This window comes from Macaca nemestrina, chromosome 14, assembly GCF_043159975.1.
Source record: "Macaca nemestrina isolate mMacNem1 chromosome 14, mMacNem.hap1, whole genome shotgun sequence".
Taxonomy (NCBI): Eukaryota; Metazoa; Chordata; class Mammalia; order Primates; family Cercopithecidae; genus Macaca; species Macaca nemestrina.
Genome location: NC_092138.1, coordinates 5,948,133 through 5,971,804, shown reverse-complemented (window position 1 = coordinate 5,971,804; position 23,672 = coordinate 5,948,133). Strand labels below are relative to the sequence as shown.

General features: G+C 39.5%; 1 protein-coding gene across 7 annotated transcripts in view; it reads right to left on the bottom strand.

Annotated features, from left to right (window-relative positions):
* Positions 1–23,672, bottom strand: part of LOC105498858 (nucleolar protein 8) — a 44,832-nt gene that overhangs the window by 3,690 nt on the left and 17,470 nt on the right. For all 7 annotated transcript variants that reach the window (XM_011771215.3, XM_011771217.3, XM_024786735.2 and 4 more), the window contains 11 exons: positions 23,127–23,189; positions 21,379–21,457; positions 18,985–19,120; positions 18,386–18,454; positions 14,039–15,913; positions 10,882–10,989; positions 10,283–10,405; positions 9,901–9,991; positions 6,304–6,442; positions 4,889–4,966; positions 360–631 (listed from right to left, as the gene is read on the bottom strand). In XM_011771215.3, coding sequence (XP_011769517.2) covers positions 360–631; positions 4,889–4,966; positions 6,304–6,442; positions 9,901–9,991; positions 10,283–10,405; positions 10,882–10,989; positions 14,039–15,913; positions 18,386–18,454; positions 18,985–19,120; positions 21,379–21,457; positions 23,127–23,189 — 3,033 coding nt within the window. The remainder of the gene's footprint in view (positions 1–359; positions 632–4,888; positions 4,967–6,303; positions 6,443–9,900; positions 9,992–10,282; positions 10,406–10,881; positions 10,990–14,038; positions 15,914–18,385; positions 18,455–18,984; positions 19,121–21,378; positions 21,458–23,126; positions 23,190–23,672) is intronic.

Genomic DNA, 23,672 nt, shown 5'->3' with positions numbered 1-23,672 from the left:
CTAGTTTTCCATAAGTCATAGCATCTTCAGCTTCATTTAAGATACAAAGTTATTTAAATATATGAATTACCATACTTCTTCCTGACTTTTTACTTAACAGAAAAGATGCTGTACCTTATTCTCTGGCTTCCCTTCATATGGAAGCTAGTAGAAGTTTGCTTCCTTAAATGCAAAAATAGTTTCTATCACAGCTTCAGGAACATCGTGTTTATGCTCCTGTGACACTAAATCTCAAATTATCTAGGTAGAAGAAAGAATCCTTTCTTAAGCTGACATTAAATCGGTTACACTTAATGCAGATTCAATCAATTAAGTTCAAACTGACTAAAATCAAAAAGTATGGGAAAAAAGAAAAGTACCTTCCTTTATGTCTTTAATGTCCGAATCAAAAAAGGAGAATGTGAACCCGCTGGGCTGCTCAGCGCCACTGGTCAGAGCTGCAGGGCCCTGGATTTCCTCAGGTTTCTCTTTAGCACAGTCCTCATTCCAGGGTGTGTCCTCTTCCTTTTCACTGGTATATTTTGTAGTTTGGAATATTTCTTTCAGATCCATAGCAATATTATAATACATTTCTTTAGACACCTCAGGTAGCTTCTCAGCTTCCTCCCTTTTCTTTTTTCGTTTTGCTTTACTGAAATGACATATATAGACATGTGCATCACAAAGAAACAAGTTTTGGGAAATTTCCAGAAATCAGGAAAAGAAAAAATCCTGGACAACTTTAATTCTGCCCTTTCAACAACCAGGATATAAAACTCTACTAATAGACAAATAAAATAAATAAAACTCTACATATAAAACTCTACTAATAGAAGTAAAATCTTGACCAATAAGCTTTTTTTACACAAATCTCAAACAGCTGCATGAATCATATTCTATCATCCTCTGAACTACATTCAGAAATTATGCCTAAACTATACAGCTAGGTGTAAGGAAGGACATCGCTTAGCTTTACTAGGCCTCAGTTTCCTCATAGGCAAAATGAAAACTGTAGGCCACATGACTCCTAAGATACTGGGAATTTTACCAATATCTGGTAAAACTGTAAATCAGTTATAGAAATGAATTATAAATATGTATAGTTTCTTTTGAAATGAAATTTTTGTTACCATAAATCTATCTGCTCTATATTTAAGAATGAATATGCTTTTCTCTTTGATCTTGGACAAAAAGTTACATGGCAGTTTCCAATACTGAATTTTGAACTAAGAAAATATTAAAATTCTTTTTCCTTTAAGACCAGGCCAAAATTTGTAATGTATTACCTAAAATAATAAGTGAACAGGATATCCAAATAACCCTTCTTAGTGGTAGAGACCATCTCAAAGAGAGAAACTTTTAATATTTCAGTAAATACACCAATCTGGTTAGGTTTTAAGACAGATATACTTCTTATGACACCAAGCTCTATAAAAAATGGTAGGCAGTTCCAAGTGATTTTCATTTAACCACCACATGGTGGCTTTAAAATTTGTCCAAAAACTCTTTGTTACTTCTTCCTTCAAGAGGTGGAAGTTAATTCCCTCATCCCTTGAGTGTGAGCTGGACTTAGTGACTCTTTTAATGGACAGAGTAAGGCAAATGTCATGATACATAACTTCTGAGACTAAGATCACAGCAAAAGCCAGAAGGACCTTGAAAAAACTGTTAGTAGAAACCATATGGCCGGGCACGGTGGCTCAAGCCTGTAATCCCAGCACTTTGGGAGGCCGAGACGGGCGGATCACGAGGTCAGGAGATCGAGACCATCCTGGCTAACCCGGTGAAACCCCGTCTCTACTAAAAAATACAAAAAACTAGCCGGGCGAGGTGGCGGGCGCCTGTAGTCCCAGCTACTCAGGAGGCTGAGGCAGGAGAATGGCATAAACCCGGGAGGCGGAGCTTGCAGTGAGCTGAGATCCGGCCACTGCACTCCAGCCTAGGCAACAGCGAGACTCCGTCTCAAAAACAAAACAAAACAAAACAAAACAAACAAACAAAAAGAAACCATATGGCCTTTGAGGAGGTTGCAGATAAGGGCTTAAGAGAAAAATAAGGTAAATCCTGTTGGAAACTGGAGAAGAGGGAATGCTTGTAATACAGTGGTAGAAAGTTTAGTAACACTGTCAACTGCATTGTGTGTACTGTGGAAAATGGAAAATGTACCTAATTAGCTGGGTGATCTAGCTAAGGAGATGTCCAGGAAGTGTTACAGGTATATTCTGGTTTCATCCTACTGATTACAGTAAAATAGGAGAGAATGAAACTAAAGGGAGGAATATTTTTTTAAAGGGAACTAGGAATTCATGGTTTTGAAGACTCCTAATCTCCAGAAGGCAAATGACATGAAATTTAAGAAAGGGCTTCTAAGCAAAGATCGACTCTATGACAGCCTTAGAAAAACATGGTCTAAAGAAGGGGTTGACAAACTATGGTCCATGGGCCAAGTCCAGGCTACTGCCTACTTATGTCTGAACTGCAAGTTAAGAAATTTTTCTTTTTTATCATTTGAAATGACGGGGAAAAACAAACATCATTTCATGACATGGAAAAATTATATGAAATGAAAATTTCAGTGTCCATTAATAGTTTTATCAGCACACAGCCTTGCTCATTTCTTCACACATTGTCTGTGGCTGCTTTTCTTTTACAAAGGTAGAGGGGAGTCTTCACAGCAGAGACGATCTGGCCTGCAAAGCCTTATCTACTATCTTGCCTGTCACAGAAAAGTTTATAGACCTCGGTCTAAAAACTAAACAAAATTCTTTGTTAAGACCCTAAAAAGAGATAAGAAGCTTCCAACTGTTACCCAGGAACAGTGGTGCACACCTGTAGTTCCGGCTACGTGGGAGGCTGAGGTGGGAGGATCACTTGAGCCCCGGTGTTCAAGGCTACAGTGAGCTATGATTATGCCACTGCACTACAGCCAGGTGACAGAGCAAGACCCTGTCTCTAAGATTTTACAAAAAAGAAAATAAACTTTAATTGTTCAAACAATAGGGTTTCTATGGAGGTTAGAGGCATTATCTCTCAGCAGTTTCAGTAGAAGCCCAAGATTAAAAAAACAACAAAAAAGGCTTATCTCAAAATGATATGTGTGCCTTTCATCTAACAGAGTGAATTCCAAGAAGATTCAGATAAACTATGAAGATTTTAAGAGAATTATATTATCAGAACTACCACTAGACTGGACTGGTAGGTACAGGAACATTTCAAAATGAATAGGCTTTTGGACTCCCAAATTTCTATAAGCAAAAAGCAGGTTGAGAAAACTACTCAGCTGTAAACCTGTGCCAGCACTTATGAAAAGAGAAGGATGATCCAGAAAACGGAGTCAGGAAGAATTATTCCTAGGCCCTCAGCCCTAATCAAAGACCTTCCAACATTTGTCTCTCTAGATTTCAGAGTTACTATGGATATGTGACTCCTTTGTGCCTGTTTTCCTTCATTGAACAGTACCTATAGTGGCTATCCAATGCCTGTTCCACCACTCTATATTGGACGAAGGGTAGATAACTTGCTTTTTTAGTTCGTAGGTCGTCTTATCAAACAGAACTGCACTCAAGGTACTGTACTTAAGGAGTAACAGAGAAGCTTCATCTGTACCTAGATCTGATTTGAATGATGATATCCTGGATTTTGAGCTGATGTAAAGGGATGAGGCTTCTTAGGAGTATAGGGAAGGGGTAAACATAGCCGTATTTGTTCCATTGTCTGAAATACGGATTATCTGAAATAATACACAAATATCCTACATTGGAGGGAATATTAATATGACTTCTATTTTAGTCTAAAATGTGATTCTTTTTAAAAGAATCCTTTAATTTTGGAACAATTTTAGGTTTACAGAAAGTTACAAAAATAGTAGAGTTCCTAAATAGCCTTCACTTTGGTTTCCCTAATGTAATTTTGTATGTATGTAACTATGTAACTGTATGTAACTGGAATATAATTGTCAAAATTAAAAGATTAACATTGGTAGATTACCACTAACTAAACTCAGACATCGTTTTGATTTCACCAATTTCTCCACAAATTGTCTTTTTTGTTTCAAGATTCAATTCAGGATACCACATTGCCTTTTGTGATTTTCGTGGCTACTAGCAGTTGGAAAATGAAGGATTTAAACCAAGCTGTTACTGGTTGCTCTATATATTCCCCATATTTATCCAACTGACTGCACATCTATAGGAAACAGAAGCTCCTACCACACTAGATGGTTGAAAGGTTGCCCCCCAAAAGCTATGTCCATGTCCTAATTCCTGAAACCTGTGAATGTTAACATTATTTAGATAAGGAGTCTTGCAGAGATATTAAGGTAAGGGTCCTGACATAAACCATCCAGGATTATCCAAGTGGGCCCTGAATGCTATCACAAGTGTCCTTATAAGAGGCACAAAGAGGAGAGACAGACAGAAAAGAAGAGGCCATGTGAAGATAGAAGCAAAAATGAGAGTAATGTGGTCTCAAAGCCAAGGAACACCAAAGGATTGGTGGCAGTCACTAGAAACTAGGAGAGGCATAAAACGGCTTTGTTTCCCTGAACCTCTAGAAGGAACATAGCCCGTTCAGTATCTTAATTTGGGACTTCTAGGTTCCAGAACTGTAAAGAAATAAATTTTGTGATTTTAAGTAACTAAGTTTATGGTAGTTACAGAATTCACAAGAAACTAATACAAATAAAAGGCATACTAGAGTAGGAGTACATATCATTTATCCTCTGTCAAAAGGTAAGAACTCCTCCACCACATCAATAATTTCTCTCTAACTCTACCTGCACTACCCCTACCCCACCAATCTTAATACAGTGGGACCAATGAGTAGGATATTGGTTCCTATCTACATTTTTAATTGTCTGAAATGAGATTAATTTACCTGATCTATTGCTAAAAGAAGTAGCTCCATTTACCTTTCTTTTGGTTTATCATCTCTTTTTCTTTCGTAAGTGGCATGGTCTTGCTTCGTTGGATCATAATGTATGATGTCCCTACATAAAAAAAGGAGGGCAGGTTGGAAGAGAGAAAACAGAACACTAATACAAAAAGTAAATAGCAAATTATAATTCAGCACTAGGAAGATTCTAATTTTGCAGCAATAAGAAGCCATATGACATCAAAGAAGATAACGAGGATCTTGGCTGGGCGCGGTGGCTCAAGCCTGTAATCCCAGCACTTTGGGAGGCCGAGACGGGTGAATCACGAGGTCAGGAGATCGAGACCATCCTGGCTAACACGGTGAAACCCCATCTCTACTAAAAAATACAAAAAACTAGCCGGGCGAGGTGGCGGGCGCCTGTAGTCCCAGCTACTCAGGAGGCTGAGGCAGGAGAATGGCGTAAACCCGGGAGGTGGAGCTTGCAGTGAGCTGAGATCCGGCCACTGCACCCCAGCCTGGGCGACAGAGCAAGACTCCGTCTCAAAAAAAAAAAAGAAGATAACGAGGATCTTACTAAAAATAATATATACTTCTTTTTTTTTTTTTTTGGAGATGGAGACTCGCTGTGTTGCCCAGGCTGGAGTGCAATGCCATGATCTTGGCTCACTGCAACCTCTGCCTTCCAAGTTCAAGCGATTCTCCTGCCTCAGCCTCCCAAGTAGCTGGGATTACAGGCATGCACCACCACACCCGGCTAATTTTTATATTTTTAGTAGAGACGGGGTTTCAGCATGTTGGCCAGGCTGGTCTCCAACTCTTGATCTCAGGTGATCCGCCTGCCTCAGCTTCCCAAAGTGCTAGGATTATAGGTGTGAGAAACCGCGCCTGGCTGAAAAAATATTTTAAACTACCTACTTTTGAGATTTCCTGGATTTTTTTTAGCTTTTAAAATGATTTTAAATATACTAAAATACATACAGGTAAAATGATATACTATCTGGGATTTGCATAAAACATTTCATTGTGTAAAGCAGGGACTGGATAAAGGTATAGAAGAAAACACTGGTCACATGTTGGTGACTGTAAAAGCTAGGTAATGGTGTACAGGGCTTTCATTACGTTAGTCTCTCTAAATTGCATGCCTGAAAATTTCCATAACAGTTACATTTATATAAATAGTTTTACAGTTACTATTTAAACTGTTTTCCAATTGTTTCACTAATGAAAGCGATGCTGCTATGACATCTAAGGGTATAAATACAGAAATAATTTAAGATTAGTTCCTTGAAGTGAATCATTGGGTCAAAGGTAAGTATATTTGTAAGGCTCTGATACATATTGCCAGCTGCCTTCCCAGGCCATTAAAAGAGACCTAGTTTTAAACTGAGTTCAAGAAGACATTTATGGCAAAGGATGATGTGGTAGAATGGGATGGAACATAAAACATACTTAAATTTCTTAGCAGCTACTGATCCTTTGTTTGTAGAATTGCTTAAGTTGATTTGCAAAACACTTTGTACAACATTCAGGGCTTTCTTCTTTTCTTCCGCAAGCTCTTCTTCCTCAGCCGTTTTCTTTTCATTTACCTCTTTGAGGGAAAGGGATAATTAATAATCTCTTGGAAAAAACAGCCTGAGAAGTCTCAATCATCAAATATTTACCAAGTACCTAAACATGTACAAAATCCATTAAGACAGGAAGAAGAAAAGTTTAACCTCATTTCACTAACCTCCATATCCCAAGACCCTCAGCCATAGCAAACTCAGAAAGTCTGCATGACCAGATAATGAAAAGTCCTACTTCTGTTCCTAATTATGAAACAATCTGAATTTAATGGCTTTCAGTAGCAAGTCTAAAACTTTTAAGGTAAAGATTGGCAAATGTAATAGAGCAAGATACTAATAACTACAGTGATTCTAGACTCTTTGATTTTTTTTAGCATTCTAAACATAATCTAAATTATGTAAATCTAAAAATGATAAAGACAGTGAAAAATGGTAATGGTATATCTGACAATATTAGTGGATAGTTGTTTCAGTCTTTGATTCAATAACAAGTATTATGGGAAAACAACCATATGCCCTACACATACCAAGGCATCATGGAATTTTACAAGCTACTATCCTCAACTACTACAAACAGACAAAATATCAGAGAATAAAGTTAAACAGCTAGTTTGGATTATAGAAATACAAAAGTAGTTAAGCCTGTATGACTTTCAACTTACTGCAGGATATAAATAACCAACTAACAGAAACTAGAATAAAATGCTGATTTAAGTACTCTACAGGGATGCCCCCAAAGTTTCTAAGAGTTCAAAGGAAGTTGAGGTAGTGTTTAACTGAATCAAAAAATGCTTTATAAGCTAGGTAGAGTTATGAGGTAAGAAAGATAAAGTTGAATCCCTAGAGGTAGTAGGAAAGCATGCTAGGTGTTGGAAACAAAATGAACACATATATTGAAATAATAAAGTACAAAAAGTTTACACTGCGTTAGGTTGAAACATGGAACTGCTAATTTCAACAACTTTTAACTATCAAAAACATCAATTTAAATTTTAATCTAATAACCATTAGGGAAGTAGAATATAATGCTGAAAAAGGCTCAAGGTGATATAGGCTGGCTGTGTTGCTTACTTGAGACACAATATTGTGCCTCAAAATTTGGGAAGTGATCAGGTGCAGTGGCTTCATGCCTATAATCTCAGCACTTTGGGAAGCTGAGGCAGGAGGATCACTTGATGCCAGGAGTTTTGAGAACAGCCTGGGCAACACAGCGAGACCCTGTCTCTGGAAAAAAAAAAAATTAGCTGGACATGGTGCCACGTGCCTGTAGTCCTAGCTACTAGAGAGACTGAGTTTGAGGTTACAATAAGCTATGACTGTGCCACTGCACTCCAGCCTGAGGAACACAGTGAGATCCTGTCTCCAGAAAAGTAAAAAATGTTGAGAAGGAAAGAAAAAAACAAACAACGGAGGTTCTAAGAATGGACACGCCATCAACACAGAAAGGTTGAGAAGAGCTGGTTTGGACTTGCTGAGTTTTAACACAAACTCAGGGAAGCCTGTGGAAAATATCCAACAGGCATTGATGACCAGTTGTTAGCTCAGCAGAACAGCAAGGAAGAAAGAAGACCCAAATTTGAAAAACAGTCACGTGCAAGTGAAGGCTAAAGTTATAGGGACTTACGGAATCCTGGGAAGAACCCATTATTGGAGGCAACAGAAAAATCAGGAATCAAGAGTTAAGAAAACCAGGAAGTTATGCAATTGGAAGCAAAGTGAACATCTCAAGAAGGGATGATCAACAGTGACATATGCTGTAGGTTAGCTGAAGAGGATGTCATTGGAGACAATGCCACTGCACTTGGAGAACAAATTGTTTATGGCTTTGATGGAACACATACCCAAAGAGTTGTAAGAAAACAGACAAAATTGGCAGAAGAAAATAACCTCTCTGTACCTTCTAAATGAAGGTTATTCTCCAGGTTCTGTTCATTCTTGTGTTTTCCTTTTTTTTTTTTTTGAGACGGAGTCTGGCTCTGTCGCCCAGGCCGGAGTGCAGTGGCCGGATCTCAGCTCACTGCAAGCTCTGCCTCCCAGGTTCACGCCATTCTCCTGCCTCAGCCTCCCGAGTAGCTGGGACTACAGGCGCCCGCCACCTCGCCTGGCTAGTTTTTTGTATTTTTTTTTAGCAGAGACGGGGTTTCACTGTGTTAGCCAGGATGGTCTCGATCTCCTGACCTCGTGATCCACCCATCTCGGCCTCCCAAAGTGCTGGGATTACAGGCTTGAGCCACCGCGCCCGGCCTATTCTTGTGTTTTCACCATGGAGTTTTGAGTGAGAAAGTCAGGTAGAATACAATGCTGGAAAGAGCTCAAGGTGATGGAGGCTGGCTGTGCTGCTTCTTGCAGAATAGACAGACACTGTGCTTTCAAAAGTTGGAAAAGGGCCAGGTACAGTGGCTCATGCCTCTAATCTCAGCACTGAAACAGAATTTGGGAGGACCCTAGAGAATTCATTTTAAACCTCTCTGAACCTTGGTTTCCTGAAACAGTCCAATACTGTTAATAATCACCTCAAAGAATTGAGAAGATCAAATCACAGATTGTTTTCAATAAAAAGCCAACTGCTACTGAATTAGATGTGATTTATTTTTTCACTTCAAATTTAGAACTGAAAGAGAGATGGAGTAGAAACTTGAAAACTGGCATGGTTAGAGGAATGGCTTTTTTGGGACCACAAGACCTAACTGTGAGTAGAAAAAGGAAGAAGCTAGAAGGGGAAGAATGAAAATGCCAGTGATGAAAGGGGTAATAGGAAGTAGGAATGGTGAGGATTAAAATGCAGATTAGATTAATTCAGGAAGGATAAAAAAAAAGAAGTGCAGAGAAGTTCTGAGATTAGGAGAGGGAATTAGGGAGCTCATTCAAGCCAGCTACGTAGGAGGTAAGGTGTTTTTAAAAGGGTAAGAGGAGAAGATCCTGTAGAAAAAGTTTGGAAGTACTGCTGTGAAAAATGCTATAGTAAGTGAAAGAAGTAGAATTAGGATGCTTCTGATAGCATCATTACTCTTAGATACATTCAAATAGGGATAAATTCAAGTAGAATGGCATTCAATGATACACAGCTTTAAAACACAATCTGCACCAGGTATGCACATTGGAGGACGATGAACACTCTTCCTTTTAGAAAGCCAGGAGTGACTTAACCATCTTCCATGGCTTCACCCAGAACCTGCTGATCAACTGACACAGGCTGCCAGGTAGGAAACTTAACTTCTTCTCATACCAAGGATGGGATAGAGGAAAATGGGACCTTTGGTGGATGCTATTTATTCCTTTCCTTTCTGGCAGCTCGAAGTAATTAAATTTTCCTAAATTACTATGTAAAAACTTAGTATTAACTATACACTTGATTATAAACTCCTCAATCCAATGTCTTGAGATGGAGAGTTTCTTCATGTGTTAAATAAAGGAGGTACACTTGGTGATTTCTCAGTGTCCCCAGATATGACATCAGGACTCTGGACAATGAAGCATTTACCTTCCTGTTCCTCTTCACTGTCACTTTCTAGAAATCGAGAGTCCATGCGGAATCTGTCATCAGTGCCAAAGTGTGACTGTAAATCCATGAGCTACACAGACAGAAAACATACATAATTGATAGCCACATTCCCAAGAAATTGCTTCTGACGAAGACTGTCAATGTACACCTCCCCACACACTGAAATTCACTACATTAAGATGTTTGCCTACCTCCTTCTACCTATGAACCAATCAGAGAGGATCACAGAAGACTCACTCCCCAAATAAACACCCCGATGCTATAATGTAGGTTAAGGTTTGCCTGCATTTACTCAGATTTAAGGGCTATGTCAAAAAATAAGGACATGTCGCAAGTTTAATTATTTTCAGTCTTCACTAACCTTCTGTCCCGCTCTGCCCTCAAACTGAGGTTTAATTTTGAACCTATTACTGTCATCTTCAGAATCAGATTCCTCATCATCACTGCTATCAAACAGCTTCCCAGATGTTTTACCCACAGACTCCTGTGAAGAAACACAAACGTTTATTAATAGCAGAGGCAAACAAGTAGCATTTCCTTCATAAGGTAATCTTCTCCCTCACATTGAAAGCTAATAACCCAGACTCATCTACCAGGAATGAGTAAATGGTGGGTCAGGTGGAAATTCCTGACTCAGTGAAATCTAACTGGCCTCTGGGATCACTAATCCAGAGGCTCCCCAGTGAAGCCTGGATTTGGGGAGGTAGTTATTACATGCAAGAACAGTTTCTGTAGTGTTTCACTAATATTGATGTCATGCTGCAGATGCTGTGGAGAATACAGGTTCATATATAAAAATCTCCAAAACCCCTGTAGTCTCAATGTGTGGTGACCTGGCAAGCCCTGGGTCTCATTGGGGCTCTCAGGAGGGTTTTATGTTGAGATAGGCAGTTGTTTATGATGTGGATCTGCAGAAGTAGATGGATGTCCACAGGGACATCCTGAACTTCTTTCTTTTACCCTTTCCTCTCCTGGATGGCTCTGCTTCTGAGTCGATGTCTCCTCTGTTTCACATTCACTGTCAGAACCGAAGATGATGTGCGTTGGCTTATCCTCTGGATGACCATCCTAGGGAGGCCATCAAAAGCATTGCATCTTAAAAAGATTGATGACGAAGACTCCAAAAGCAATTGCAGCAAAATCCAAAATCAACAAGTGGGATCTAATTAAACTAAAGAGTTTCTGCACAGCAAAAGAAACTATCAACAAAGTAAACAGACAATGTACAGAATGGGAGAAAATATTTGCAAACTATGCATCTGACAAAGGTCTGATACCCAGAATCTATAAGGAACTTAAATCAATAAGCAAAAAAACAAACAACCCTAGTAAAAAAATGGGCAAAGGACACAGCAGACACTTCTCAAAAGACATACACGGCCAACAAGCATACAAAAAAAATGCTCAACATCACTGATCATTAGAGGAATGCAAATCAAAACCACAATGAGATACCATCTTACACCAGTCAGAATGGCTATTACTACAAAGTCAAAATATAACAGATGCTGGCAAGGTTGCAGAGAAAGGGAAATACTTATATACTGCTGGTGGGAATGTGAATTCATTCACCCACAGTGGAAAGCAGTTTGGCGATTTCTCAAAGAACTAAAAACTATGATTTGACCTAGCAACCCCATTAGTGAATATTTGCCTAAAGGAATATAAATCATTCTACCATAAAGACACATGCATACATATGTTTGTTGGAGTACTATTCATATTCATTGGAGTACTATCGGAGTACTATTCAGCAAAGACACGGAATCAACCTAGATGCCCATCAATGGTGGACTGGATAAAGAAAATGTGGTACACAGGCCCCACGGAATACTATGAAGTCATAAAAAAAGAATGCAATCATGTCCCTTGCAGCCACATTGATGGTGCTGGAGGTTATTATCCTAAACAAATTAAGACAGGAACAGAAAACCAAATACTGCATGTTCTCACTTATAAGTGGGAGTTAAACGTTGAGTACACATAGGGGAGCAGTAGGCCAGGTACAGTGGTTGACACCTGATATCCCAGCACTTTGGAAGGCCAAGGCAGGCTGATTGCTTGAGCTTAGGAGTTCGAGGCCAGCCTAGGTGACATGTTGAAACCCCATGTCTACAAAAATACAAAAATTAGCTGGGCATGGTGGCACGTGACTGTAGTCCCAGCTACTCAGCAGGCTGAGGTGGGAAAACTGCTTGAGCCTGGGAGGTGGAGGTTGCAGTGAGCTGAGATCATACCACTGCACTCCAGGGTGACAGAGTGAGACCCTGTTTAAAAAAAAAAGGGGGGGGACAATCAAAACTGGAGTCTACTTGAGGGTGGAGGGTGGGAGGACAGTGAGGATTGAAAAGTTACCTATTGGGCCAGGCACAGTGGCTCACACCTGTAATCCCAACACTCTGGGAGGCCAAGGCAGGCGGATCACCTGAGGTCAGGAATTTGAGACCAGCCTGACCAACATGGTGAAACCCCGTCTCTACCACAAATATAAAAATTAGCTGGGTGTAGTGGCAGGTGCCTGTAATTCCAGCTTCTCAGGAGGCTGAGGCAGGAGAATTGCTTGAACCTGGGAGGCGGAGATTGCAGTGAGCCGAGATCACACCATTGCACTCCAGCCTGGGCAACAAGAGCGAAACTCCATCTCAAAAAAAAAAAAAAAAAAAGAAAAGAAAAGAAAAACCACCTATTGGGTACTATGCTGATTATCTGTGTATCTGGGTAACAAAATAATCTGTACACCAAACTTCCAAGACATGCAGCTTACCCATGTAACAAACCTGCATCTATACCCCCAGAACCTAAAATAAATATTGGAAGAAAAAAAAAAGCATTGTGGCTTAAAACAACCCAATCTCAAACTGAGTATGTCTAAACCTATCACTCCCTTCCCCTGCCAAGTCTACTTCCTGCCCTTTTTCCTTATCTAGTGAATGCCATCACCACCTGTTTATTTGCCCAAGACTGAAACTTACAATTCCTCTTTCTATCCCTATCCAGTTATCACCAAGTCCTAGCAATTAAACTTCTTGGTATCAATTCAATCAATCTATTCCATTGCTGTTCTCATGGTTTTGACTTTCCACCTCCCCAAAGGCTCTCCTTGGTTCCAGATGGACCCATTCGATTTGTTTTCATCATAGTCTGAAGGATCTCTTCCCAAACAGAGGTTGACAAACTTTTTCTGTAAAAGGCCAGACTAAATATTTTAGGCTTTGCAGGCCACATATGGTCTTTGTTCTGTATTTAAAAACTATTTTTAGCTTGAAGGCTGTACATAAATAGGTCATGGGCTGCACGGCCTTTGAGGTGTAGTCTGTCAACTACTGTTCCAAAATACACAATTAAAATTCTTCTCTCCTTCGCTTAATCTTCTCTCCTTTGCTTAAAATTCTTCACTCCCTTTTCATTTTATGAACAAAATCAAACCACTAGCCTCATTTCTTGCCACCTCATGCTGCATAAGTTTTAGTTACACCAACTGAAAACATTCACCCTTGTATAAATGTTCCTTTTTCCTAGAATGAATGCCTTTCTGCTCCCTTCCCACCCTTTCGCCTGGGCCTGACCAATTCCCACAGATCTTTTCCTACTACTCAGCTCAGACTATAGAAGCTCCCAACTGACTTGGTGTGTCTCCTGTGTGCTGCCAGGGCACATGGGCACAATCTCCTCCTGGCCCTGTGTAACTGAACTGTGACTGTCAGCATGCCACGCCATGAGCCAAAAACTGTATGAAAGGCAAGATCATCATCTTCATACTATAAATCTGGCACTTACTATCAAGGTGTACTTAACAATTGTTAGAAGAATGAACAAAAGCCCGTTACAGTAAATCTTGAAGACTTGGCAAGGTATAAATCACTTGACAAGTGACTTATATATAAATTCAGACACATTTGAATACATTACTTAACTATATCAGGTATAGCTTCTAAATGAAAGAAAATTATAAAGAAAATTTCAGATAAACCAGATGAACAAGTTAACTCAAGAACCAAAACATGAAACTGGTGAACACCAGGACAATCAGCTCTATGGAGGCACACCTCACTTCATGGGAAGGAAAAGCTGGCCTTTGTGAGTTCTTGTTAAATCCATACATTGAAAATACACTCACCAACTTTGCCAGAGCATTATGCACCAGCTTCTTCTGCACTTCTTTTGCTTTTTGCCTCGCTTCCAAGGCTGCCAAACGCTTCTCATTGTCTTCAGCATGCTTACCTTTAGCACTCAGATCTGACGAATTACTAATAGAAAGTGAGAAATCAGTTTTGATTTCCCAAGTGTCCTTGGATGAGACCTTTGGTGATTTCTTGAGAGATGTGAGGCTGCTTGAATCACACCTCTCTTCCTCTGAAGCTTCTGTCTTTGTGGTACTATGGCAGCTGTCTTTGTCAAAGCCTATGTTGTGAGTCTTTGCACTAAGACTTAAGGACTTCTTACCTTCTAATGGCCCAGAAATAGGATTCATACTTCTGTTTTCAGAACTTCTAGGGGATACTGCCTTGCGATCCTGGCTCTCAAAAGTGGTCTGTCTTTTTTGAGGCTGAATATAGTTTGGGCCATTCGCCTTCTTTGCATGTTGGCATGGAGTCAGTTCACCTGATGAGCCATTAACATATGGGGACCCATCTTCCATGGATATGATACTGGGATCCTCATGTTTCATGGAATTCTGATCTTTATTAATATTGTTAGAGGCAACATTGTCTTTCAAGGATTTTTTCATCGACTCCTTTTCATATAGACAGCCTACTCCCTTGAAAGCCTGGAATTTTGGCTTTAAATTGTTTTCCTTTGGTTTCTGTTTGCCACAGGTGTTCTCTCCTTCTAACAGGGAAGCCACAATCTCCTCAGGATGAATACACTGTTGGCCTCTGCGGAGGCAAGTGGGAGCCTTGGGGCTTTTGGAGCCTCTGTCAAACTTGCACTGGGTGGTGGTTTCTGGTCCATCACTCTCAGTATCTCCATTTGGAACCTTCAGATCACTGCCAGCCAATTGTTCCAAATCAGCTAAAGTGAGATTCACACGAAGGCAGTTTTTCATCATGGCATTATACTCCTCATCTCCTTCAGAGTCAGCTAATTCTGATGCAGAATCAGCATCTTCACTGCTACTGGAGTTAGAGGGAGATTTACGATTAAGAGACTTTAATCCATGACCAAGGGCTGACTCTACATTGCTTTTTCTTTTTTGTAGTTTAATACAGTGATCAGAAAGCTCACAGTTTTCTCTATTTTTCAAAGAAGTTTTCTTTGTAGATTTTTCCATTTGTGAAAATTTTGTACTGTTTTTGACCTTGGCAACATTTTTTTTCATTGCAATGATTTCATCTGTATCTCCTGAGTCATACTCAGTATCATTTCTCATAATATCATCATCACTATCATGGCAAGAGATATTATTTTTGATACCTAAACCTATTAAAGAATGCAGTTTGTGAATGCCTGATTTGAAATCATCCCTTACAACTTCAAAAGGTTCATTTTCAGATTCATTTATTGAGGGTTGTGTAGTTCTCTGCAGGTTTTCCTCTTTTGCAATCATCATTCTCAATTCATCTTCAGAATCAATATCATCATCAGAAATGCTATTTCTCTTCTTGGCAGTTTCCAAGCCAGAAGTCTTAAAAGGTAGATTTTTAAGTTTCTGAGTATCAGAAACAGGTACAGGAGATGATTTAGAAGGAGTAATGGAATCACAAGTTCTTTTCTCTGCAGCCTGTTGCTGTGTTAAGGGTGGTCTCTCTATTACCCTCCTGGGCCTTGTACTCATGGCCAGAGACCCAATGGAACTCTCATCCTTCTGCACTTTTATCACCTTCTTGGGAGGGCCATGAAAGTCAGAGAACTCTCCTCGCCGTTTCTTACTCATAGGGTCATTCCCTCCTTCTAATTCCCAAGTCAGGCTGGATATAGGAATGGTGTTTGTGAAATCCTCCCCTATCTTCTTTAGGTTGTGGCAGTATTTTGAGGGATCATATTTTATGACGTTACGCAAGTCAAGAAACAAAACTAAAGCACTTGGTTTTAGGAAAACTTATCAATCTTTGACACAAAAATTACTGCTTAATCTCAAATAAGTCATTTACCCCCCCTTTCAGTTTCCTGTAAAAGAAAATGAGGGCTTAATTAGGTTACCTTTCAGGGTCTAAGAAATTGAGCTTTCTATGACATTTTCTGAGTTAAAGTCTAGTATCACCACTATTAGTTGGCAGAAATTACTCGGACTGTAGATAGCTATTATAGCAAACCTATTCAGATTATATTATAGGTACACAGGTCTCAGGACTATTTTCTGTAAATCACAGAAATCCATCCATCGAGCTGATACAGTAAAGCAAAGTTCTGGGTTCAGGAGAACCCGGAGGACATGGCCCTGTGTGTGTCCTTTACTCTCAAACTCTTTTGGCTATTTCTGTCTTCTCAGTTCTTACTCATCCTAACTGATTCTCCTAGCACAATAACGTCCACTTCACATGAACTCACTCTCTGCAATCATTTTTAGGTCTTTATTAGAAAGCTGGGCTGGGCACGGTGGCTCACGCCTGTAATCCCAGCACTTTGGGAGGCGGCAGTGGGCAGATTACATAAGCCCAGGAGTTCGAGACCAGCCTGGGCAACATGGTGAGACCCCGTCTTAAAAATAAAAATTAAAAATTAAAAAAAAATCTAATAAATCTTTACCAGGACTATGTTGACATTATCCAGGAAAGATTCCAGTTAACATCGATGTGTTGTAATGATGGCTGTCATTTGCAGATTCCCTAAAGCATGTGAATAGATAAGTATTAAGGTGCTTTAAGCTATCACTCTTTTTTGTTTTGAGACAGGGTCTCACTGCTGCCCAGGCTGGAGTGCCATGGCATGATCGTGGCTCAATACAGCTTCAACCTTCCAGGCTCAAGTGATCCTCCCAACTCAGCCTCTCCAGTAGCAGGGACCACAGGCATGTGCCACTGGGCCCAGCCTGAATTTTCTTTTATTAATATTTTTTGTAGAGTTAGAGTCTCACTATGTTGCCTATACTGGTCTCAAACACCTGGGCTCAAGTGATCCTCCAGTGGCCTCCCAAAGTGCTGGGATTACAGGTGGGAGCCACTGCACCGCACCTTAAGCGATTACTCTTGAAAGTCCCTTTGTCCGGTAACTACTTATACATGTCAGTTATATGTGAGGTGTGGCAAAAAGTGTCTGTTGTCTCTACTGTCCTTCAATATTTTCCTCTTTGCCATCAGCAGCTGCCATTGGTGGAAAGCTGGAAAGTGGAAAAGAAGAAATCAGTACTTTCTTAACTTTGAGCCACCTGTAGGGAGGGCAGAAGTCATAGCTACGTCCAGTGCAACTAGGGCCTGGATTCCGGTAGTGGCTTCAGTGGCACAGTAGCTGTGAGCTCTGAGGACACACGTTTTTGCTTCTCTAGTCCCAAGGGGGTAGTGGTTTATTGCAGTTGTCAATCAGTGGGCAATCTGACCTTTGGCTTTTGCTCCTCCAGCACTTGTTTAACTAACTGCATATACTATATTCCCTCTGTTTGAAACACCTGCTACTTACTGTTTCCCTTACTGACTGACACCAAGGTTAAAAGCCAAAGAATACATCAAGACGGCTGGGTGCGGTGGCTCACGCCTGTAATCCCAGCACTTTGGGAGGCCAAGGTGGGCAGATCATGAGGTCAGGAGATCAAGACCATCCTGGCCAACATGGTGAAACCCCATCTCTACTAAAAATACAAAAAATTAGCCAGGCATGGTGGCACACACCTGTAGTCCCAGCTACTTGGGAGGCTGAGGCAGGGGAATTACTTGAACCTGGGAGGCAGAGGATGCAGTGAGCCAAGATCGTGCCACTGCACTCCAGCCTGGAGGACAGAGCAAGACTCTGTCTCAAAAAAAAAAAAAGAAAAAAAGAGAAAAAAAAGAATATATCAAGACACACTGCTCAGAATTCCATGATACCGGTCTTCAAGGTCTTAGACAATGTGACCTCATTGAATAGACATTAGAATTTGCTCACACTCTGCTCCAAACAATTTCTCAACCCACCATCCTCCTGCTTGTCCACGTATTTTTATCTACTATTCCTACTCCCTGGACTACTTCCCATCACTTCTGTTAATTCACAACCTACCTGAATTCTAAAGCCTTCTTTAATGATGGTCTCCGGGTCTCTCACGCCTCTTTAGCTCCTTCAGCAATGGCTTTGAATCCATGTATGACAATATGAATACATTAATAAACCAACCTGCCTCTTTGGCACTCATCATTTGAATTACTTAATTGTATAAAACCTCAATCCATTTTCTCATGCTCTAATTGTTTCATACATGTAGGTGAGTACCAAGAAACTGGGAACATGCAAACAAACACCTAAAGATTCATTGATAGAGACAGTGAAATGCTAAAGGTATTTTACAAGTATCCATCACTGTGGTAAATAATTACTTTGACAGATCAAAGGATATTTTACGTTTATGTTGATTTTTAAGGTGAAGAACAGGTAAGACTCTTCCAAATTTGCTCACAACCCAATTCTAAAAGAAAAAGAAAAAGAATTTATTTACTATATGTGACACAAATGGAAAAGATTTAATAACAATATTAGGTAAATACAACAAAAAAATCAGTGGGCTATGATTACTGTTGGGTTTACTTTTCTGACAATGAGTTACCAAAGAGAAAAATTATGAGAGGAAAGGAAAAAAAAAAAGGGAGATTTGGAGCAGCTATCAATCCCAAGTAAACCATGTAGGATGGTTTACAAAAAACACAGGCTGCTAATTTAAACAGGCAAACTTGGGACCTGCCTGTATTCTTGGCTACCTATGTCCCTTGAAAGTCCACCTCTGCTTGAGTTTTGATTTTTCTCTGTAAAATGACAGAGAACTATGCTTAACTAAGAGTTGTAAATGCACCTTGAAAAATCATAAAGTCCTATCTATGTTAATTGCCTCAAGAAAGGGGAAAAGAGGAACTGGTTTTAGACATGACACACACGATCACATGATCTCAGGCATCGGTTCCCAAGACCATGTGATTGGCTCAGGCTACAGAGGAGACTCACCTTATGCCCTGGCACTTCTGTCCCTGGCACAGCTTTCATATGGAAATCCACTCCTCCTATCTTTTCTAACAAGTTGGTGTTATCTGTTGTTGATTTTTCTTTCTTAGCTTTTGCTTCCTCTCTCTCTTGGGCCAATCTGAATCAAAAAGAAAATACAAATAAAAGAGTCAAAACAATCAGCCACGTAAAATGGCTATTTCACTTTAGGTGAGCCTAAATGAGCACTATAAAGTAAACAGCTTTGTAGTACTAAAAACCAAAATAAAACAAAAATGCTTTGTTAGTAGCATAATAGTTTACCTACTTATCTGAACATACAATGTTTTTATTGTAGAATGCTGGAAGACAGAACCGTGAAGAACACAAAACATATTCCGTATCCCTCATCCTATTGTTAATATTTTATCTCCTTAACTTCATCTTTGTTCTATATGTAAATATACACATTTTATAATGTAATCCAAATATCATAAGCACAGTTGGGTACACTTCATTTACCAACTTATACATTCTTTGAAAACATCACTATGATTGCTGCACAACATGCCTTTCCATCGATCTACTGTAGTTTATTGACCAGTCCCTTACCACCAGCAACTGAGCAATACAGGGTTGGACAGCAGTGAGAAGCTGTGCTGTCAGGGCTGTCCCACCACAGCACGAGAGTTCTTTTCCTAGCCCACCCTCTACAGTCAGTCTCCTGAATCCCTGACATGCATGCTCACACCTGTGCTCTGCTCCAGTGGATGTCCCAGTTCCCCTTTATGGAAGACCAAGACTATGGATCGCAAGTTCTCTCAATTTCCCCCTTTCAATTTATGCGTTTGACATTTTATGTTGTTTCTCTCCATTCACTCTTCCCCATGACGAAGGTATCTTTTGGAGCCCAATTTGTTAGGTCTTGATTATCTGTATCCTCCTAATGAAGAGAATGCCACCTCTTCCGATTCAAATCACCGCCGCCGTCTTCAAGCCTGGACAACTGCACAGAGCAGTCCTCACTGGCCTCTTTGCCTCTGTCTCCTTTATGTCCCAGAAAAACCATCAGACCCATGCTTCTCAGGCATATTCACGCAGATACTCCAAGCAGCAGCACTGTGTGTTCAACCTGCTCAGCATGGGGCCCCAGTGCCTGCACACAGTAGGCTGGCAACTGCTGCTGGAATGAAAGGTATATAACCACCCTGTTCACAGTCTGAGGCTTCAGCTGAAGAACAAAATCAAATTCTCACCTTTTCCATAAGACCAGTCCCCAAAACATGCCTCAAAGTAGCTGCTTGCCACTTGTTTTAGAATATATCTGTTCTTGTTACATTTCATTGGTCTGGAACAATCTTATCAACTCTCCTGGTCATTCTATCTTTTTCTTTTTTCTTTTTTGGAGACAAGAGTTTCACTCCTGTTGCCCAGGCTGGAGTGCAATGGCACAATGTAGGCTCAGTGCAACCTCTGCCTCCCAGGTTCAAGTGATTCTCCTGTCTCAGCCTCCCAAGTAGCTGGGATTACAGGTGCCCATGACCACACCTGGCTAATTTTTGTATTTTTAGTAGAGACGGGGTTTCACCACATTACCCAGGCTGGTCTTGAACTCCTGACCTCAGGTGATCCACCTGCCTTGGCCTCCCAAAGTGCTGGGATTACAGGCGTGAGCCACTGTGCCCGGCCTCTATCTGCATATTCTTAAATTGTTTCCTATTTTGAAAACTCCCCAACTAACAATACCTTTTCTTCCTGAAAATACCTTTAGGATTTTAAAAGCTCTAACGGCTTTTATAATACATTGTCTTGTTCTTAAATCACTTGCATAATCACTCTTATGCCTGTCATACAGTGATCTCCTATTTTCTTTATATTTTTGTATGACACCAGCGTTAATAGTCAAAATCAACATAAGCAATTCAGAAGTCTACTAAAATTTAAATGCAGACAATGCTAAGATTCTGCAACTCCATTTTCTGATATAAACCTAGTGAAACACCTGCATATACATAGGATACGTGCTCTAGGATCATCTACAACCATGAAAAAGTAGAAACAGTCATCAGTGGGAAGGGACCACTACACTGTGGTATAACCATTTTCTGAAATAGTACTAACAATTGTTAAAAAGGGAGAAGATCTACATTGCTACAAAAGGGTGTGTTAACAAAGAGCAAATAAGTACATATATACTTTTATAGCTTATTACATACATACGTAAATGCACGAAATTATCCTTTTTGTTGGTGTCTGGCGTAAAGGGATTCAGAGTTCAAAGGGATTTCAGCTCTACTTATAATGTTTGAATTTGTTAAGAATATAATACCATATTACTTGATAATTTGAAATAATATATAAAACCACTTACAATATTAAAAAAAAATAGGGTTTAAATCCATGTGAAGCAAAACTTACCTGTGCAAAAAGCTTTCTTTTGCTAGTTGAATTTGTAATGTTCCACCTTTCCATTTTGTTTTATTTAAAACAGACATACCTATAAAGTAAAGAATTATTACTCAAGTACATGGCAATGAAGAATATTTCAGCTTGTGCTTTTTCTAATTATTTAGTATCAAGAAAAGTAGGCTTGTTTATCACAGAGATCCACGGGAAGTGGAAGAAAAGAAATGAGACCTGGAGAGAGGGAGCCTAGGCTCTTGTCTCATGTTGACAACTTACCAAAAGAGTCTTTACACTCCCTATCTCACAGTGTTACTAGATTGGAATGAGGCAAAACGTGTAAAAAGTAAAGCAAAATTCATTTGCAATTTGTTTATAAACAAATGTCAGGAACCTCTGAATAACTGACATTTAATGTATATTTTATTGTTATTTCCTATAACTATAAAACAATCATCTTTTCAGGTGAATCAGAGGACACTCTGGAATCCTACAGCACCTTAATTTTATTTACCACCTCATACTAATTATCACTGTAGAACTTGTAGATGAATTAACTGTGAGTAACTGAACTGTTTGAATTACTATGCCCTAGTAATTGATTTCTCTGAGTATCTGCTATCAGCTTCCTTAATAATACCATTAACAGAATTTTGTAGGTGGTAGATACTATACTAAATACAAATGTATCATTTATTTTTGAGACCGAGTGTCCCTCTGTCGCCCAGGCTGGAGTGCAGTGGCACGATCTTGGCTCACTGCAACCTCTGCCTCCCCAGTGATTGTCCTGCCTCAGCCTCCCAAGTAGCTGGGATTACAGGTGCCTGCCACCAAACTTAGCTAATTTTTGTATTTTTAGTAAAGATGGGGTTTCACCATGTTGGCCAGGCTGGTCTCAAACTCCTGACCTCAAGTGATCCACCTGCCTTAGCCTCCTAAAGTGTTGCAAATGTATCATTTAATTTAATTATCACAGAAATATTATGAGGCAAGCACTATCTTCTGTCATTCATCACATAAGCAAACTGGGGCTGAGAAGTTTAAATAACTGCCACAGGTCACAAAGCCTAGTTATGTATTCTTAACCACAACTTCACATTTGTCACATATATTCCTCACTGAAAAATAGAATAAAGCAATCTTTTTGCAAATGAAATTATGAAAGACTGATTGCCCTCTTCCTCTATTAGCATGTTCCCTTTACTTATTTTCTGTGTCTTTTTTCACTTTTTGGCCTCCAAATAACTAGAATATGCTACTGTGTCAGTGGCAGTATGGATTATCTCCCGTTCTTCATTGAAGGCCACTGTTTTCCCTTGACTTTACTAAACTTATCAACAAGAGATTTCACAATTTCAAGGATATGGTCTTACAAGGGTGTACTGTAAAGCTCCCTCCTTAAGAGTGTTTAGTGACAAGGATTAGCTCCCAAAGAAATGATCAGACTGAAGGGGAATGTGGCATGATATTCAGTGGGATATATGTAACAGGCAGTTTCTATGAAAGTTTGATTCCTTGTCCAAAATATTTGAGAATAGCAGTTTTAAGTAAACTTACTAGCAAGTGCTACCATGTCCGCTGATGCCAAATGCAATGGACCTAAACCTGCTGAGTCAAACGATACTGGAATTCTCTTGATCAACTGCTGTCCCTCTAGATAACATAAAAACGGCTGTGGAGGTTTAGGCTTAGAACCAAAGGTATTCCAAGTTACAGAGTGATACAAACTGGCAAATAGTATAGAAAATTTATGATGATCTTACATTTTTTCAGGTCTGCTTCTGCTACACTGATGTTGATATATGCAAAGACTTTCTGTGGGTTTCCTAAAAAAAAAAAGCCAAAAACCAAAACACAATTTATTTAAATTTTTATCCAGAGAGCAATGTAAAAATGGTTGTTTCTAAATTAAAAAAAAAAATTAGTTCTTGAAAACTTATTCTTTCAAGCATAAACCTGGTTTTTTATTTATTGGCTATAAAAATAAGCATGATTATCAAAATATTCCAAAAAATAAGAAGAAAATGTACAGTAGTCAGTTAAGGAAACATTTTGATTGTATGCTAGTGACAGTCTACTTAATGGGACACTTAATCAATGTTAGAAAATTCTAGCTCTCAAAACTGGAAGTTAATATGTTTCTGAAATCAGATGTTTAGAATTTAGAATTTTTTCTTATTTCAGAAATGAATTCTGGTCAAGTTCCACATCACACATTGTATCTCCAAAACATCACTGAAAACTTTTGGTGTTCAGAGCTAACATTTATCTTGGGGTCGTTTTATTTTCTAGTACTTAACCTGAGTTAT